Source organism: Paramacrobiotus metropolitanus, unplaced genomic scaffold (genome assembly GCF_019649055.1).
Source record: "Paramacrobiotus metropolitanus isolate TYO unplaced genomic scaffold, Prichtersi_v1.0 Parri_scaffold0000008, whole genome shotgun sequence".
In the NCBI taxonomy this organism is placed as follows: domain Eukaryota; kingdom Metazoa; phylum Tardigrada; class Eutardigrada; order Parachela; family Macrobiotidae; genus Paramacrobiotus; species Paramacrobiotus metropolitanus.
Window position 1 is genome coordinate 2,353,997 of NW_026570228.1, and position 18,819 is coordinate 2,372,815.

The following is an 18,819-nucleotide window of genomic DNA, read 5'->3' on the forward strand; positions in this document are numbered from 1 at the left end:
ATCACTCGACTGATAAGGAACCGGCAAATTTTGCACGCACGTAGGTTAATAAGCTTTAATTGTCATTTAGCGATACTGCGTAAAGTAGCCCACTATGCACTCAAGAAAGCTGCGTACCGCATCGAACATAAAAAAGCAGCGAAGGGAATTAAATTCAGTACAGTACCTAATACTACTAATTTTTTTATGTTAATTTCAGCAATTAATTTTTATTAGCAAAAGTAGAATTGCCGTACATTAATAATTTACTAGTTCTCTAACGTTCGTGTACGAACGCCACTGCACAAGCTGCATCATTCCAATCCAATGCATCCTGCAACCTACATAATATGATATTATGTAGGTTGCAGGATATTATTAATATCCATACTTTTCTACAACGAAGTCAATGCATTAATCACTGATTATTCTAGCAAAAAATTCAGTCTTAACCTGGAACGAACAATTTCAATTTAAAATAACTGTCAAGTAAGCAATAACGGTAACATTTCCGAAGCTCGAATATTATTAAATTACAATTTTAGTTTCATGTATGGATTTTTATTGGTCAAATCAAACTCATACAGAACTGTTAGAGAAAAAACACAAAACTACAACAGCAAAAGTTCATGCAGTTTATCCTGCCCTTCCATCGTGCCCAGCACTGACGCTGCATTTCCCCTTTGGATTTCTATCGACAACCGCTGCCGCAGAAATTCATGCGAACGTCCTTCTCCCGTTTGCTGTTTAAGTCTTTTCCCTAGCTCTTTGATGATTGCAATCGCCGAAGGTCCCCATGAACCAAGCGTCTCGAAGGCAATCGGCACGAAAAGGTAACGGCCATCCAGATAAGAGTAAATTACTGCCACAATAAAAGATAAGAGTAAATTACGGCCATCCAGATAAGAGTAGTTTCATTAAATTACTGCCACAATAAAAGCAGCAATTTGTATTATTCGATGCGGACAAACGCTTCCCGTGGCGAGTCTAACGACACCCGATCACCATGCACATAAAACTGCATCCGTCAAACCGGGCCTATGCATCCAGCTCCGCCCACTTCGGAGCTCCCGCCGCATGTACTCTCTTCGTGACGCCGGTCGGCGAACATGACGCTGGCTGTATACAATACACCCGGGTCCGCCTGCCCTCTTTTTTTATCAATTCCCTACTAGCTGGGGACAGATTATGGGGAGATTGAGTGCAAATCCTTTATCATCCGGAAATATACGGCATCGGCGCCCGAGACGCGTTTTGACAACATTTGTCGTGGCGCGGCGATTTACAGCAGAGCGATTCAGCTTGGATATAATGCGCTCAGTGGCCGATTGATATAATTCCCAGACAATAATCACTGGACCCATTGGCGATATATATATCTATGCGCGTTCGAACCGGCAATCGCGCACCGCTCTATTCATGTCCCGTATATATAGACCGTGCACCCGAAGATGTTGTGCCTGTCGTACGAGAAGAAATGGGAAGGGTGTGCGCTCAGGCGCACTTGATTGCCTGGAAGACCGACCCGTGCGTTGATCGCTAGCCCCCCGTGTTTTTATAAGATACTTACTCAGTTGACTTCCGGAAACTCCCTGCCATGTCGAACAACGTCTGGGCAGTATGAAAAATGTCTATATTTAGTGCGTACTTACATTTCAAAAAACATTGAAATCTGTTCACCGTAAAGATTAAGGAACACAATTGTCTACAGGAAATGGGTTTTTGGTTTTCGGGGTACAGTATGATTCATCGCGTGTCACCCATGCAGCGCTTTTAATGGTGCATTTATAGACTATCGACATTTAAGCGCATTACCCTGCGAAAATCGACATTGGACATTGTACCTGTTTGATGAAAAGGGAATAAAAAAAACAACGGAGAATTTCGGTAGTCCATAGACTACCGAAATTCTCCGTTGTTTTGCATTACTTTTGCATATATATGCTAATCAGCATTTTTTCTGTTCAAGCCGCAATATATAAATATACCGGCTTTTAGCGCCTACCCAGGCCAGACTCACTCCCAGTTCGCAACTTCTACATATTCCACGTAAAAGGTGCAACTGGGAGTGAGTGAATTTTTAAAAACTGGCTATATAAAAATTTGTATCCTGTACTGTACATTTACGTAACGTGTAATTTATGTACAGTATATAAATTTGCATGATCGTTCATGATCAACGCCTCTTTAAAGTTTTGCACCAAGACAGAAAGAAATGTATGCAGAAATGTAATAGATAGACATACAATCATAGAGATTATCCCGATTACCGATATACTAGCACCTTGTTTTCACCTTTCCAGACATATTTATGCAGACAACCTTTTTTTATGTGCACTGAAGTGTGCTAAGTCCGATGTCTGTGACTACTATTTGAAAGCACATTGCAAATTATGTGATGCACATACATAATTTAATATGCTGCATATACAGATGTATGGAATTTATTAACTACAGCGCACTGGCAAAAATTGCTGACAATTTCTGTCATGCACCGGCTAATGGCAATAATTATCGCTCCCTGTGCGACTTGTGCACTTTTGTTGATTTAGCGCCGCATGCCGTTAAGGGAGATCCTGGTGATGCAGGCGCTGACCTTAAGCTACCGGAAGTGGAGAATCTGCGGGCCAGGACACGTAACCCTTTTGCATGCCGCAACGTGTGCTGCCGATGCCAGCGGGGTATATTGCCCTACATTCGACTGCTTGCAACCGGAACAGCAGGACCGCGGTGGACATTTTAGGCTAATCAACGCGCCGAACTCCAATCAATATTCCCCTGACAGCTCGGCATATTCAGGTAAACTACCGGTGTCTAAAACCAGCATTACGTGAATGTTGACCAGCGGCTTGTTAGTTGTTAGCACAGACGATGCTAATACCGGCGACAGATGTATTATTATGGACCACATCGATTACTTGGCCATATCAATGGCTTCCTACGCTGGGGTCAGTTATCATTATGGATACGTACGTGACGATGACAAAACTGGACGGCTAAAACCAGCTTTTCCATTAAATGTGGCAAATACTCATTTACGAAATGAATCTCCCAAAGTGCCCCGTGTTATATGGAACGCGTGGAAGCAGGTATTTGCTGACCGGTCATGCAATCTGATTAGTGACTGACATACGGCTATTTCAGTGTGCCGCTACTTGTAGTACTTTATACACGCAATATCTGACTAAATAAATACGCCACATGCGTAATATTGTTGCGGAAGTGGCAAATACATGACCTAATTGTGGAACGGTGTAAATATGTACTGGTAAAAATATTACTATAATATATGTACAAAGATAGTAACTAAATGTACGGACCGGTTTCCAAACTGGCTCGATGCAGTAAGCGTTGCTTGCGGTAAATGTTAGTGTACATTTCTGGGTATTTGTTTATTTGTTTAAATATTGTGTTTTAATTTTAACGCGTCCAAAAACTGCATCTGTACAAATTGGAATTACTTAATAAAAATCCACCGCGCAGCTACGAATTTTGTGTTTATGGTTAGTTTCACATGGGAAAAACATGATTGGTTCCGGCGGCATGCAGTGTTATTGGGTGGGCGGTGCTCTAAGGCAAATGGACCGGCAGCTGCCGAGCGCCCGAGTCTGATTACTTTACCTACCTGACCACTCGCTAGCTGCCGCATGGTGGTGTTCACAGTTCTGGCTGCACACACCGGCAACTGGACATACGTGCGCTCACTTGAAATCAGCATCGTCAAAATAGATCAAGGAGTTCGTAGATGCAGCTCTATTGCACTATCAAGTTGTGTACCTACTTGAGTGAATTTGCCGGATTATAGCACGGCAGCGCACCGCATAATAATTGCAACAGGAGCTGAATTATTATATTAATGGACAAACTCGGAAGCCAGAAAAACATTACTGGACCATTGTGGACTGTATAACCCAGTGGATATTTTATCAACATTCGGCTGAATGCAGGTGAGGACAATGGCTGTTTTCGTGGTAGCTTTGTGGTTGTTTCGCATGGGCGAGCGAAGAAAACAGCGGGAATGCCGAAAAATGTTTGAGTTAATCATAACAATAAGGTGAAGTTTTTCTAACCTCCTGCGCACCTGATTTCGTATAACTGGTTCAAAACTATAGATCCGAGAACAGGAAATATTATAAAAAAATATCTTTGATTAAACAGTTTCATGCATTATGCATTTTTCAAGCAGTATGTTTTAATGCCTATTTTTTAATTTTGGAATCACTAGCCATCGCTCTGTCAAAAACAAATGACAAAATATTCTTGGTTAAGCTTGTGAGAAATTTACATACTTTTATTTTATTTCCGGTACTATTGTTTGATCTGGGTAATTTGTTGTAATGGGATTAGTAGCACGGAGTGTGTTTAAGGTAACGCGGCAAACCAGTCCGTAATCGAGGTCAGTTTAATAATTTTTAGGCTTTCTGCTTATTTTAACTTACCGGCTTATTGCATTGCATCATGGCCATGATATGCTTTGATGTCATGCGTGTGCATGTGTGTGTCCGGTATGCATTAGGTAATATGTAGTGTGTGCATTAAACGTATTTGCCATGCTTTGTTCAACATTGTTGTCGCGCTTAAACTGTAGAAAAACAAATACTGCAATTAAATTTGACCGGAGATGTGGTAACCGCTATTTAGCCACAGTCTGACGGATAATCAGGATGTATAATTATTTCGCTTACAATGCGTTACGTTGCGAAAAATAGAACACTAGGAGCACGCTGGGGGTAAGGTGATGCTGTGAAGTGTATGTTAAAAGATTTTTTTGCGGAGGCGTTGCTCGTTTGCCACGAATTTACGATGTGCTACTTTATTGCGATAGTTTCGTGTATTTTTACTTTTTACAACGGAAAGAACTAATAATTTTGCGGCAGTACAAAACGATGAAAACTGAATTTTAAAAAAGTTTATACATGGTATATAGCTATAGTCTATAGATACATATGAAAATCTGTATAAATACACTTGAATATACTGTATATTGTAAAATTCCGTATATAGGCTATACTATCACCTATAGCTACAAAAATGTTTGGTCTTTAAATTTTTATAGCTACTTTTTGGTTATGAAAAATTTAGCGGTACCTAAAAGTAAATTTTTGCAACACTGGAAAAGTTGCACTAAATATTGACATTTAATTTCCTGATTTTTGTACTTTCAGGACAAAATGATTTATTACAATGAAAATTTGGTCGAGTACATTTTTCTCATGTGAAAATCGTATTGTTAGACCCCATCTTGATTTTAATCATCATGAAAATAGGGCACTACGGAAACATGGGAACAAATTCGTTGTAATCCCTTTGAATAGCGTCCAGGTTGGCCTCTGTAATAACAATAGCACTGGCCAGTGGTCAGGTCGGGTGTGTGACTGTGTATATACATCCCCTCGCTTAACAGAATGCACAGGAGTGTATAACAGTGAAGCGTGACTGCACCGAGAAGAAAGCGTCTCTGCCGGTTCTATCGGCACAACCTTCCTCAGTAACCTCTCTTCATTCCGGTTCAACTTTTCTCTTGTTCGGGACTGTCGCTGGCCGGTCTGGGCTTTTATATTGCCAATTTGTGGTTTCATCACCGGTTTCCACCCTGTCCGGCATATGCCCTGTCCACTTCCTTTCTAGTGAGATTGACGTGAACGTGCTGCTGCCTCGTGGACGGAGGCCGGCATAGAGACATAGACAGGCACGCAAGACGGAGAAGAAGGGAATTTTGCACACCGAATTTGAACGACATGATAATAAAACTGCCTGTCTGCTGCGATCAAAGTCAGATAGAAATCACCAGGTCAGATAGAAATTTAGAACAGCACTTTTCGGTGTGTGTGTGTATGACACTGTATGTGGACGGTGGAGCACGGATATGACGGAGTGGTTTTGAGTTTGTGTTTATTTACCGCTATCGGACAATGGTCGAGTGGGATCGGCTGTATAACGGTGTGTTGGCTTACACCTGCTTGGTCGTTTTACACACTGGATCAGCTTCTGTTGATCATATGATTTTCGTGGAGATTTTCCACACCTTTTGGCACAATTTACTGATGCAAGACAAACAGCTGCATCCAGTGTCTATAGACAAAATCGAAATCTGCACAATGTTTGCAAACTGCTTAAAATAAAACACAAATCAAAGATGCAATAAAAAATATTATTCTGTAGGTTTTATTAACAAGCTTTCTGTTGCTTATAAACTGTATAAATATGTTTTAATATCTGCGCAAAACTTAAATTAATGCATATTTAACCGGTGATTTTATAAATTATGTGTATGTCCATTAAAGCTTCCATTGTGCTTATAGTTTTTTTTGGAATTTTCGTTGCAGTTTTCGAAAGCGTTGGTTTCGCGTAGTGAAGAAAGCCCTTTCGTAATGCGAGCTAATGTAAAGGCCAAAAATATCTTTCTATTTCTGTATGATTTTCTTTGTACAATATTAATAATTCTGGTTATCCGTTGTAAATTTCTGAGCGGCTTCGGCAATACAGACAATTTGATTGATGACCAGGTTTTATTTTGGGAAAGCCCATAAAACTTTTACCGGTATCTGATTAGCGACGCCCCTCACAAATTCACTTTCAATTCGAAGAACAATTTTACCGTTTTTTAATTTTACTTTGTGGACCATGACAAATGGGATTGCTCATAGTCTGCACGATTTACGACTTTTTAATCTGATGCTGAGTAGTTTTAAATTAAAAGTAGTTAAATCCAGTAAAAATCCATTAACTTGTGTTACGGTGGACGAAAAAGCACGAAACTTTTCTATTAATTTTCATCAAAAGCAAAGATTGACTGTTATGGCAAGCGATTCTTTTATTGCTTGTTAATTTATTCGGCAGATAAAGACCGGAAATGTTTGCCCTTTATTTGATTTAAGAATGTATTTTGATGTCAGCAATTTTTCTGTTTTACAGTGAACAATTCAGTGGATTATTATTATTGCTCTTCGATGGACTACATGGTGCCGCGCTACCTTTTCTGAATATTGTTCCAAAGATCTTTGCCGCAAACGCGACACGATATGACAATGATACGAAACGAGACATACCGATCATCATCTGTCAACATGCCGGCAACTTTATCATCAAATCAACGTCAGCAAAAAGCTGTACATTTTAATTCCGGTTCCAGCAGTCTATCCCGACAAAGAGAAAGCTTATGTCCATCACACGGACTCCTCAATGCACCCGGCGATAATAACTGTTTTCTCAACAGTGCCGTGCAGATTTTTTGGCATTTGGATGTCTTTCGGAGGAATTTCCGCCGGCTGCACGAGCATGTCTGCCTGGGCAATGCCTGCATTTTTTGCGGTATCAAGGTACTTGACAGTCTTGACATGTGTGATCTCGAGAAAAACCAAACTACTACGAGAAATGTTAACCTTTTCAGAATTTACCGTCTACATTATTTTTCTTTTTAAATCTGCGTTGAATAAATTTCTACTTTTACAGCATTTAAACGGCAATTGTTTAGCAGTTATAACAGCCATAAATGAGAAATATCCAGCATTTGTATGGGTTGAATAACGTATTAACTTTGAGATTTATGGAGTTTAATTTTGCATGCAAAAGCTGTTTTTATTGCTTAATTCATTGACCAATGCAAATTGTACGAAGATAAAATTTCACATGCTGTAGCTTGTATTTACACCGTGAGAAAATACAATATTAATAAAATTTCACAAATTGTACGAATGTAAATTGCCCACTTTTACCGCAAAAGGTTTAAATAAACCCAACAGATGGTATATTATGCATTTGTACAAAGCGTTGCTCTAAAGTTAAAATAATGAAAGTTATGGTCAAAACTGAAATGCACTACGACTTTATTTGTGGTATTGATGGCAAAAAAATGACGTTGTAGAAATGCTACGATATCGTAACATATTTTATATTAGTTCATTGGATTTTTTTGCATTTGGAAATGTAGGTGAAAGGTTTACGTACGGTTATAAATGCATGCAATTGCAAGTCAAACATATTTTGATAATACTCGTAAAAAGAAATTGTTCTTGCAGACGTTATTCCGCCAATTTCAAGAGTCAGCCGGTACGGCATTCTCGCCGGACATGCTACGCCGTGCATTGGCGATGGCTTTTGAGAATCAACAGCGTTTTCAGCTGGGATGTATGGATGACGCTGTGGAGTGCTTCGTAAGTAAACAGTCTAACCGGTTATACAGTCGCGGATCTCTGAAAGATTTATGGAAACATGCATGATTTGACAAAAGATATAGCGTACGCATAATAAAAAGAAAAGCAGTCACTATACTGCATATACAGTGCGCGGTCAGAAGGCGAACTGGTTCCTCCAGGTTGATGCCGATCCAATATCGTGATGGACAGTCAGTCTGTTATTTGTCAGAATACTGCAAATCTGCCCGCCAGCGCCAAATCAAATCTTTAATATTATGACCATTTTTACGGCAATGAATGACTAAGCGCTGCATCAAGCGGAATGTTTTTTGCTATCTTTCGTATTAATCGAATTTGTGTAGGCTTTTTACGAGGTATTTCTGATTATGATAATGCTGTGGTAAAAATAGAACGTAGCTGCAGATGACCTTAACGATCGCATGGAAATATATCGTTTAACATGCAAGAAAAATTATTTATGTATTTGTAATCAGTTTTGTAGTACGTATCAACATAATTTATGACACAGTGGTCTGCGCTAAAGTTAATCACTGGTTTTCGTTAATTCAGGTCAACAGAGGTACACCATTTGGCATTTGCGGTTGCGTTTGTTTTTGCTTTTATGATAAATACAACCAACTCACCAATACGATTAGAAAAGAAATTATATTATATGTTCTTCGTTACCCAGTAGTTTACTTCGGAAAATTACCGTTGCAGCTGTTCTACAGTATACAAAAAAGCGAAAAAATAATCTTGTTCGGTGTCGAAAAAAAATTTCACAAAATCGTGGATATGTTCTAAAATTTTTTAAATACAAAATATTGAGTAAAACGTATATCCATGTGGTGTTTTCTTTGCAGGAAAATATTCTTTTGCGTCTTCACTACCATGTCCAAGGGACATCCGAAGTGACCAGCTGCAGTCATCCATTATGTATTCCACATCGTAAATTCTCCATAAACCTCACGGAATTATACACGTGCGGCGACTGCCATCGTGCCGCTGCGGACCCGTTAAGTTTTTCACAAATGGTGCATTACGTCGCCGTCAATGCGCTGTGTGAAAAAGCATTACAAATGAAGCAGCGAGGTGTTAAATCGCTCACCGGATTATTCGGCAAACTACTGCGGAAGGCCAACGAAAGCACCGATCAGCGCATCTGCCGACACTGCAGCTCACCCAGTGTCTTGCTTAAGAGAACGTTGACCAATCAACCCGATATTGGTAAGTTAATACCGGTGGTTATGATGAGAAACTATCAGTTTTCTCATAATGTACAATAGACAGTGTATTGATGGTTTTGTACGGAAATTTTGACATCTTTTTCAGTGATAATTGCTCATATGTCAATGACTGCCGGTGTATACGTGCAATTATGTCGACAATCTGTTGAATATACGATAATCTAAAGCGAAATTTTTCACACCATTGTCGGCGTTAAAAAATTGAATGTCCAATAGTATTGATTAAAATGGCACATTTCTGCTATCCAAAATCGAATCGACGAGATATTTAGTTACATATTTTTTATGACTGCGTGTTATTCGTGAAGAGCACAAAATTGAGCGCAGTTGACGATGGCACGCTGTGGTGGCTAAAACATAAATTATGGACTAATCGCATACTTGCAACACTAATTTATATGTATGTTATGTGATCTGTACCAAATACGATAAGGTCCGATATAAGCAGACATCAAACGATAATTTACGCAGTGTTTATCAAGTTATACACAGTACCATAATTACGTCTTAATGGTCAGCCACAGCTGCATCCCATCTTGGGAATGTGATACCGACCCGGCGACTGCTTTTTTCTTGTTTATCCATGACAAAATCTCGCTAACGACACTGCACGTTTGTTATTCTTGCAGTAACCATCGGGCTGGCATGGGATTCGGAGAAATCCAAAACCCAAACAATCTCCCATGTACTTGACACGATCGACGCCAACATCTGTCTGTGTCATGTATACCACGATGTACACGATACCCAGTGGGCCGCATCTGTGGTCCATCATCTGGTGGGGATGGTGTGTTTCTATGGCCGGCACTATTCCGCCTTCTTCTACCATGCCCCCTACCAGACCTGGATGCACTTTGATGATGCAACCGTCCAGACGGTCGGGCCCGAATGGGCGCAGGTCGTCCGCCGCTGTGTGAAGAATCACTATCAGCCGCTGCTCTTGTTCTACGCCAATCCGGATTGCGCCCCCCTGGGCGGTCCACCCAATGACAAGACCACAGTGAAACCGCGCCCGCCCGTGCGGACCGTCAGCCGGCCGCTGTCCACGCACAGTAGTCTAAGCGGTCACGAGAGTCGGCCAGTTTCCCACCGGTCGACGCCCGTGAGTGGCGTGTATGATGGATCGGAGCTGTCGGCGACGGTAGCAGCTGACAAGACAGCACGACCACTGGCAGGTGGCCCAGCTGCTGTAATGGACGGTAATGGTAGTATTAGGATGAGAAAGGATGCACCGCGAAGTCATGGCACTCGACCAAATGGTGTGCCAAATGGGAATAACGCTAGTTTTGGACACGGAGCGGGGAGTGTCAACAACATGCTGGGATGGAAATCGCGAGCCAGCATCACGTCCAGCAGTATTGCGAGTCTGGAGAGTTTTGATTCCTATGAGAATGTGCACAAAGCGTATCCAGTGGGATATAGCATCATGAAAACAGACCATGAAGGTAAGCGTGGTCAGGGTGCCGACAAAATGCAAAATTTATAGAAATAGTTAATTAACTAATAATAATAATTAAATAATAATTAGCAGGTGAAGTACACAATACGGTTCTGAGTGAACGTTTTAAGGTGATAGAAAAGCCAAAAAAACCATTAAACAATTTAATTTCAAATTTACGTGGTGCTTTCCGAATTGTAACAATTTTCCATGTATTGGAAAGCCTAATATGCATGCATCCCATGCATTACGATTTCGCTTGCTTTGACTGAGTTCTACCGGCAATTACTATGGTTGGATTTGGTTTTAGCTTTTACCGTTGCGTGTTAAAATATTTGTAACTTTAACGGTTTTCAATTTGTGTTCATTATAGCAACTGAAACCGATTCGGGTTATCCGAGCGGTGACCAGGCCAGTGCCAGCAGTTCCGTTGAGATACCGCCATTTAAGCAGCACCCCCTGTCCTCCAAATCCGCCGCCGTATCCGGTCAGCCGGTCAACAGGACCCACTACATCCAGATGCTGCTGCGCGCTGACGACCTGATCGCGTCCGCATCGATGAAGGAAGCACAAGCGGAGCCGGTCGGGGCCATCGGACTACTGGAGCAGGCGGTGGCACTACTGCAGAGCTGCGGCGGCTGTCAGTCCCTAACAGCCTGTCCGCAGCTGTCACAAGCCGCCGTGGTTAAGCAAATAGACTGCTGTAAAAAATTACGAGTTCTGCATGAAAAAACCGCCACTCAGCGGTTAAACTCCACAATGCCCAGCCAACCGGTTTCCGGCGTGACGGCCTTGACTGGTCAGACCACACGGCTGCTTCCGCATGCTGTACCGATCCCGCAACGAGCGCATCGTGAGAACGCGCAATTAAGGCATAATTTGGATGGCAAGGAAAATCACGGCGGTAATGATTCGTCATTACGCAGAGTACATAAATCCAAAAGAAAGGCTAGCGGAAAAAGTCTGGGTTCGCAGCAGCTCAATCGAAGCATGCCGGACTTGAGTCAGCCGGCCGATGAGGGCGTGTGCGATGCGGTGGATCCCGGTAGAAAAATTAATACGATAAAAAAACACTGGAATGGATCTCCTAATTTGTCCACTTTTCAGGTAAATATTAATTCCTTTATTACAAGACACGCACCATTTGAACCAGTCATAGGTGCAACATTAATATAAAGTATTCGTACCGTTACTGCCCATTATTAGTTTAGTAACTGTATTTGCGCATATTATTTTATATACGTATGCAATTCTAAAAACAAGTACTACTGGTAGTCTGGTACCAGTGGGTTCTGCTGAGAAAGCCGAAGAAGGCGTAGTACAGTGCAAAACAGTAATAACATTTTCTGATCCATCATGCAGTTTGGCTGAATATCTAATGGCACGCATTGTGATTTAGCCTTTTAGTGTTTTGGCTCAGCGGAAGCTCATTACTACGGTGCATCATTTTTTCGAAATTAACTTGTAATATGGTGGTATTTGCAGAATTCATCAATGGCCGAAGCCAATGTGCGATCCCTTCACCGGGACATACTTTTGACTGAACTGCTCAACCACCGCCTGCACCGCAGATCCGTGATGGACGTCGCTTCCAGTAGCACAAGTTCGCCGGAAAGTTTGTCCAACGAGTACGACGATCTCCCGCCGCCGCCACCAGAACTCCTTCTCCCTTCGCGATCTCCTTCCCCCCGCGTAGACTACAGCCTGAACTCGACCCTTACGAAATCTCTCCCGGAGAACACAGCGCTGTGCTCGCTCTGCGGCCGGAAAGTTGTGCATGACTCGAATCTGTATTGCTCGGATTGCAATGTATATATGAGTCAATTTGGGGGTGTATGAAGTGCTTCTAGAATGTCTAGAATGTTTCTTGAAGGAATATTTTCTGTTGATGCACAAGAATCTTTTAGGAAGTACCTATGTTTAAATGCAGCTGTTTTACATACATGAAAATTACATATTAGCCGGTGATGGCAAATCGATATAATGTCATTGTTAACAACCGGCAAAACTACTAAACAAAAAAAGCTATGGGAGTATAATTGATGTTCTGTCGAACAGCTGTACTAACTGTAAGCATCCAAATATCGGATAGTTCAAAGTCCCGTGCTTCCTGTTTCGGTATCTTATGAGTTCGGAGTAGTGCGGACTGCGGAGCACAATATGCAGAATAAGGATCTGAGAACAGTAATCTGACAGCTGCGCGTTATAGCTAGTTGTACCCAATAGTATAACTTTGCGATTACCAGTTCGGGTGTTCATTAAGCGCTTTTCATCATGATGATGCAGAAAAATAAGGAAATACATACTGGTGTAATAAATAAGGAATTTGACAATTGGGTTATTGTAAGTACCTCGTAGTTGAACAAATCATATCAACGTTTCGGTTTTGCGGATCAATGTCAGTCCCAGGTTTGCATAGAATAATGCAGATCTATTGTTGATGGAAAGTTACGATGACGCTTCGTATGTATCGATGACATCTAACCATAAGTACTATGTCGTTTTTTTGATTTCTGACCAGTATGCAACAGCACCTGGATCTCACTACACTTTCGTCGATTCGGTTTTAAATACTATTTGTATAAGCTATAATGCATACATGCAGTAAAAGCACAGCAGGAATGAAGGCGCATATTAATAACAGACCTTCATTCCTGCTATGGTAAAAGATCGTTGTCTGTTTTGCAGTGGTTCCGTATGTATGCACCATACAAGTATTTTATTTTGTACAGTACTTGCGGCATTGTTTCGTTGATTTTAACTTGTTTAGACATCATTTTTAAGACTTCAACTCAATCGCGGTATATAGCGGAATTTTTAACAATCGAAATTATGACTTACGAACAAGCATTATGCTACTGCGGCACTGCCCAGGAGAATCACAGAGATCACACTGCCATCACATCAAACTACTGCTTTTTGCCTCCTTTCTTTGACTTGGCCGGTTTCTTGGCCTCCGACGACCCAGAAGCCGGTGCCGACGTCGCCGCGGCTCCAGTAGCGACCACAACGTAGTCGGGTTCGTCGTCCAGAAGATGAGAGTTCTCTTGGTACAGACGGCTGTTGGAGTAGTCATAGAACTGGCGCACCTTGGTGCAGTCAACGTTGAAGAACCAGTCGCAGATGAGGGTGATTTGGTTGAACAACTAAAAAGATGTTCAGAAATTAGAACGTTGCGCTTGTTTCACATTTAGCCCTGCCGCTGGTAACAAGCATACCGTCATGTTGGGGCACAGATAGCTGGTGAGGTTTCCGTTGATATCGCAGCGGTCGAAAGCCTGGCATTTGCCTTCACCATCGTTAGCATAGAAACCCGGTTTGACGGATCCGCAGTCAACACCGGCTTTGGGAATCACGGCAATAGTGGGGTAGTCCTGACCGGCTTGAGCGTGATTGTACAGCTCAGCACGCTGACCGGCATCCAGTTTCGTCTTGCCGTTGCTCAGGGTATCCAAGGCGGTGAAAACTTTGGGGTTCTGGTCACCGGCAGCACGCTTTGTACGCTTATTCTTTCCCTTGCCCTTCACACTCTTCTTGATGGTCACGGAGCCAGAGGCGGAGGCAGAGGACTCAGCAGCTCCGGTGGCAACCACAACGTAATCGGGTTCGTCGTCCAGAAGGTGAGAGTTTTCTTGGTACAGACGGCTGTTGGAGTAGTCATAGAACTGGCGGACTTTAGTGCAGTCGACATTGAAGAACCAATCGCAGATCAGTGTAATTTGGTTGAATAGCTACAAGGGCGTCAGAACTCGTTAGTTTGCTAACATTTGGCCGCCACCCATAAGAAACCTACCGTCATGTTGGGGCACAGGTAGCTGGTGAGGTTGCCGTTGATGTCGCAGCGGTCGAAAGCCTGGCATTTGCCCTCGCCGTCGTTAGCATAAAAACCTGGTTTGACTGAAGCGCAGTCAACACCGGCTTTGGGAATCACGGCAATAATGGGGTAGTCCTGACCAGCTTGCGCGTGATTGTACAGCTCAGCACGCTGACCGGCGTCTAATTTCGTCTTGCCGTTGCTCAGGGTATCCAAGGCGGTGAAGACCTTCGGATTCTGGTCACCGGCAGCGCGTTTGTACTGTAAACGAAGATATCGTTAATGTTTCGTTAAAGCCGACGAAATTAAAAAATATATAATTCCCCGTACCACTCCTGCATGGCACACAGCCGCCAAAGACAACAGGCCGATAAGCACTTTCATTTTGAACTTTGTTCAAGAAGCACCAACGGTAAAGAATGTTAACAGAGAATAAAAAAAATGTAGAAGCGGTGGATGCCGATGAAGTGCAGTGGCATTCCTCTTATATACCGCTTGGTGATTTTTATTGTCGTATGCATGCTGCATCAGCATGGCTCGTCTAGCACAATTATTTTGGTCAGGGAATCTAGCGCAGACAGATGATTGTAGATATACGATGCTAACGAACGAAAAGCCATTAGGAGAAGCGGTAAATCATTAATTTTACCGAGCAATTAATTCGAACATCGTCTTCGTACATCATACCTTCGCGGGGCCTTAATATTGATAACAACCTAGAAAAGTAACCAATTCCGTTTTGTTGTTTCTAGCACTGTGATATTAGTGATTTATGAACTTTGTGTGTTTATGCATCCTAATAGTAGTATACTGTACTAGTGCTTTACGAGCGCCAGAAAACAGCACAATACACCAAGATAGGAAAACCAAACTCGTTTTGGCTCTGCAGTCAGCATATGCAGCACAGAAGTTAAAGTACTTTTCATTGTTCAGCTATCTGCAATTTGGGGGTTTTAGTATTATACTTCGGCCAGCACCGTGGAATATGGGAAACCTGTGTGGGGAGCTTACGTCGTACTCCTACTTGCCCAACGTAATACACTGACCCAGGCCTTATACTGAGCGCAGCGGTGCCAGATGACCGCCATGCATGAAAAGGTCAAGTTTTGGTCGCTTTCACGAAGCAATGGCCAATGGAGCGTCACCTTTTGCCGTGGAATTTGAAACTTGACCGTTGTCCGCTTCAATTGGACGCTGCCTACTTGATAACGGTACTTCCAATTGAGAAATAACGACAACGAAGACGAAGACGAAATGCGGACAATCAGCGAATGTACATGTCTAGCTGCGCGCGTCAGACAACCAAACACCAAAATTCAGGGAGAAATAATGCATCGACTTGGGAAATCTATTGTACCATCGAGAATTAACAAGAAAAATATATGGAAAACACCGGCTCCAGTGTATAACTTAAATACCTACGATGATCGTACTCGAGCTTGATCATCCGTTTGACGCATTCTTTGAAGCCGGCAATCTATCGATCTCCCACATTGAAAATGTATTTTGATTTCATTTTATGATTAGTTTTATTTGAATTTAATGTAATTTACAATAAGATACGGTGTATCTTAAACGGCATGTGCATTCTACAATTACAGCAAAACATCTCACGGTGCGTACTGCAAGTTTGCGCCAATAAATGGACAAATACCCAAACAATAATACTGTGCATCAGTCAAAGACTCAAAAGGACACAGCCATTTCGTAATCATGAAACCTCGGACAATATCCGAATCGGTGTCTACAGTAGATCTCTGCTAATGTAGTTTTGCTTTCTGTGAAAACACAACCATTGATCAGTACTACAAGCTGTTACATCAGTCACCAAAAATCAGCATAACAACCTTCGACTGTGTTTTTGTGCTGCTGAAACCAATACTCGCTATTTACCGGTTTAATTCACCGGTTGCAGTTTCCGGCTCACTCGCAACAGTAACTGGTAAATGGTACACCGCATCCCCGCGGTCCCGCCCCAAACCCACACGTATCCGGGTTCTGAACGTAATCAATGGGAAGTAATTTGCAGTGTATCTCTTGTGGAAATACGAACGTTTTAAAGCCAGCCTGGAGTCACTCATGGTATGAAGCACTGTTTATTCGTACAGCACAGTTAACGGAACCGACCGCGCGCCAGCCGCTGGCCCATGATACTGTATCGTAAGCGGGCGAGCAGTGTGTCCACGACTCCACGTCACGCCAAAACACGCATCCAGCGCGTCATCCCCACAGCGTGTTCCTCTTCCGATGAAGGGGAGTTATACTAGGATGATATATCCGCTTGTGGGATCTGAGTCAAAGTCACACATATACACATACTGACGGCCGAAAGTGTAATACGCTGTAAGAGAGAGCTGAGTAGGTTGATTGATCTGGCGAGTTTTACCGGACTTTTTATTATTGGGGATTTCTCCGGCAGTACGGCGCTGACATACTGTATTATGGTATTCGGGAATACATGTGCCACTTTCGCCGACGTTGTGAATTGCCGGGGTAAATGTGACCGGAAACCGTTTTCGATGGTTTAAGCATCAGTGACTCTGGGATATGCAGTGCCGGAGAAGGTAAAGGCCGCAGGTCAATTGCTTTCTATCAAAATATATCGTTGCAAATTTCGGGTTGGGATTGCAACTTTGTGTAAGTGCATGCCGTATGTACTGTGCATGCCTCCAGCGTCTGGAAGATTTTAAAGCTTATAATCTTGCGGCAAAAGAAAACATGATCGGTTTATTCTGCAGAACCGAATTTAAACTGCGCTATGATATTGACCTATGATACCCCAATTGTGGATGAATAAGCGATTTCGGCCACTACGCGCTGCTTATTATGGACGGAAATTTTTGGTCTAGTTTTTAAACAATCTGCCGCATCCATCTGGTGGTTTTGCGTGCGTCTGGATACATTCCGCTGAATGTTTATATTTCGCGTCAAGGTAAATTCATGCAACCGCAAAATTATTTTGACAGAATCAATTCCATAAACTTCCATACGCACGCTCGAGATTGACCATAGGTTGAGAAAATGTTTTTGCGCACCGCATGTCAAAATTTTTTATGCTCTGTTTTATTTGCACGAGTTTGTGTGCAAATTGCGTATACCCGGATCGCTTGGAATAGAATTTCGGCAGGCTAATGATGTTTGATTTGCAGTATTTAAAAAATGTTTGTCAACAACAAATATGTTGTATGCAGCTCTTGTGCCGGTTAGGTTAACCGTAATTAAAACGTTTACGATGATTTACCGATGCCATTAATGTACTGCATCAGTCTGCGTGAGCTGGAGTTTTGCGTTTTTTTATTTATCGCTCACCCTAACGAATAAATAAATTTTTTTTGAAAATATTGGCAGACTCGAAAGTGTTTGTCGACAAGTAACGATCGTAAGAATATTACTTGCAAACGTTTCCCAGAAAATAAAGTTGAATTTTACTACCTCGATATCTGTATTCGAACTGCCAGATTTTCTATTACCGCTGCAAACAAATGCATTAAATTTTCTTGGTTTTTTGCCTTTTTCTGTTAACACTGTGAAGCGGAAATTACAAATAACGTGGCCCCATTAAGCAATGATTGAGTGATTTTTTATACGGCTGAAGAGCAAACAGCATAATTCCTCCACAGACATCCTTATTCCCTCGATGGCATGTGTGTTTTTTCCTCTTCCTTGGAAGAAAGAATCCACAGCTCAGTAGACCGGAAATATCAACTCTAGAACAGATCAACCGCACACGCAGGAGTACTGGAATGTGCATGGGGCTTCACTGATCATGGTTTTGGTCTGTTATAGACACGACCTTGACAGTCAATCCACTCGAAAATGATCCATTCCATTCCGCTAACCACATCGGCCGGGATCTGGCCAACACGACTCCTAACCAACCTTATCATTGTCAGCTGTCTGTGGCTGCTGTTAGTCTGTGTGGAAGCCCATCACAGCCCATTAGTGGACGGAAGGAAATCCAAGTTACGAAAAGTACGTTGGAATAAAGCCGACTGTGTACGAGTAGTGCGGTATGAACGCGAATAAACATGAATAAAAATGTGTAGACTGTAGAGCGCCCGCGCAAACAGTGTACGTGATTAACGTACTGATTTCTGACGGCCGGCACGCGCGGATGGCTGTGTCAACCGCTCAAGCACACACACTGTTAAAATCATACCCACTACCCAGTAATTGCATGGTGGCTGGATGAGGTGTACACTTGAC

At 42.3% G+C, this 18,819-nt stretch overlaps 2 protein-coding genes and 1 long non-coding RNA gene across 3 annotated transcripts; 2 read left to right on the forward strand and 1 right to left on the reverse strand.

Moving 5' to 3' along the window:
• The first annotated feature begins 1,560 nt into the window (after positions 1-1,560).
• On the forward strand, positions 1,561-12,741 carry LOC129582683 (inactive ubiquitin carboxyl-terminal hydrolase 54-like). Its single transcript, XM_055474263.1, has 10 exons — positions 1,561-1,597; positions 2,532-2,778; positions 2,836-3,068; positions 3,488-3,926; positions 6,895-7,298; positions 7,998-8,132; positions 8,978-9,341; positions 9,991-10,806; positions 11,173-11,906; positions 12,285-12,741. Exons 5-10 carry the CDS (start codon positions 7,002-7,004, stop codon positions 12,636-12,638), a joined length of 2,700 nt encoding a protein of 899 aa, XP_055330238.1. The 5' UTR covers positions 1,561-1,597; positions 2,532-2,778; positions 2,836-3,068; positions 3,488-3,926; positions 6,895-7,001; the 3' UTR covers positions 12,639-12,741.
• Positions 12,742-13,509: 768 nt separating this feature from the next.
• LOC129582597 (uncharacterized) lies at positions 13,510-15,098 on the reverse strand. The gene is made up of 4 exons (XM_055474134.1): positions 14,944-15,098; positions 14,593-14,874; positions 14,018-14,530; positions 13,510-13,945 (listed from the first exon to the last, which is right to left on the reverse strand). The coding sequence occupies exons 1-4, from the start codon at positions 14,995-14,997 to the stop codon at positions 13,709-13,711; spliced, it is 1,086 nt and encodes a 361-aa protein (XP_055330109.1). The 5' UTR covers positions 14,998-15,098; the 3' UTR covers positions 13,510-13,708.
• A 1,742-nt stretch (positions 15,099-16,840) lies between these two features.
• Positions 16,841-18,349, forward strand: LOC129582859 (uncharacterized). The gene is made up of 3 exons (XR_008689690.1): positions 16,841-17,177; positions 17,352-17,545; positions 18,234-18,349. It is a non-coding gene; the product is annotated as an uncharacterized LOC129582859 (long non-coding RNA).
• Positions 18,350-18,819: the final 470 nt, after the last annotated feature.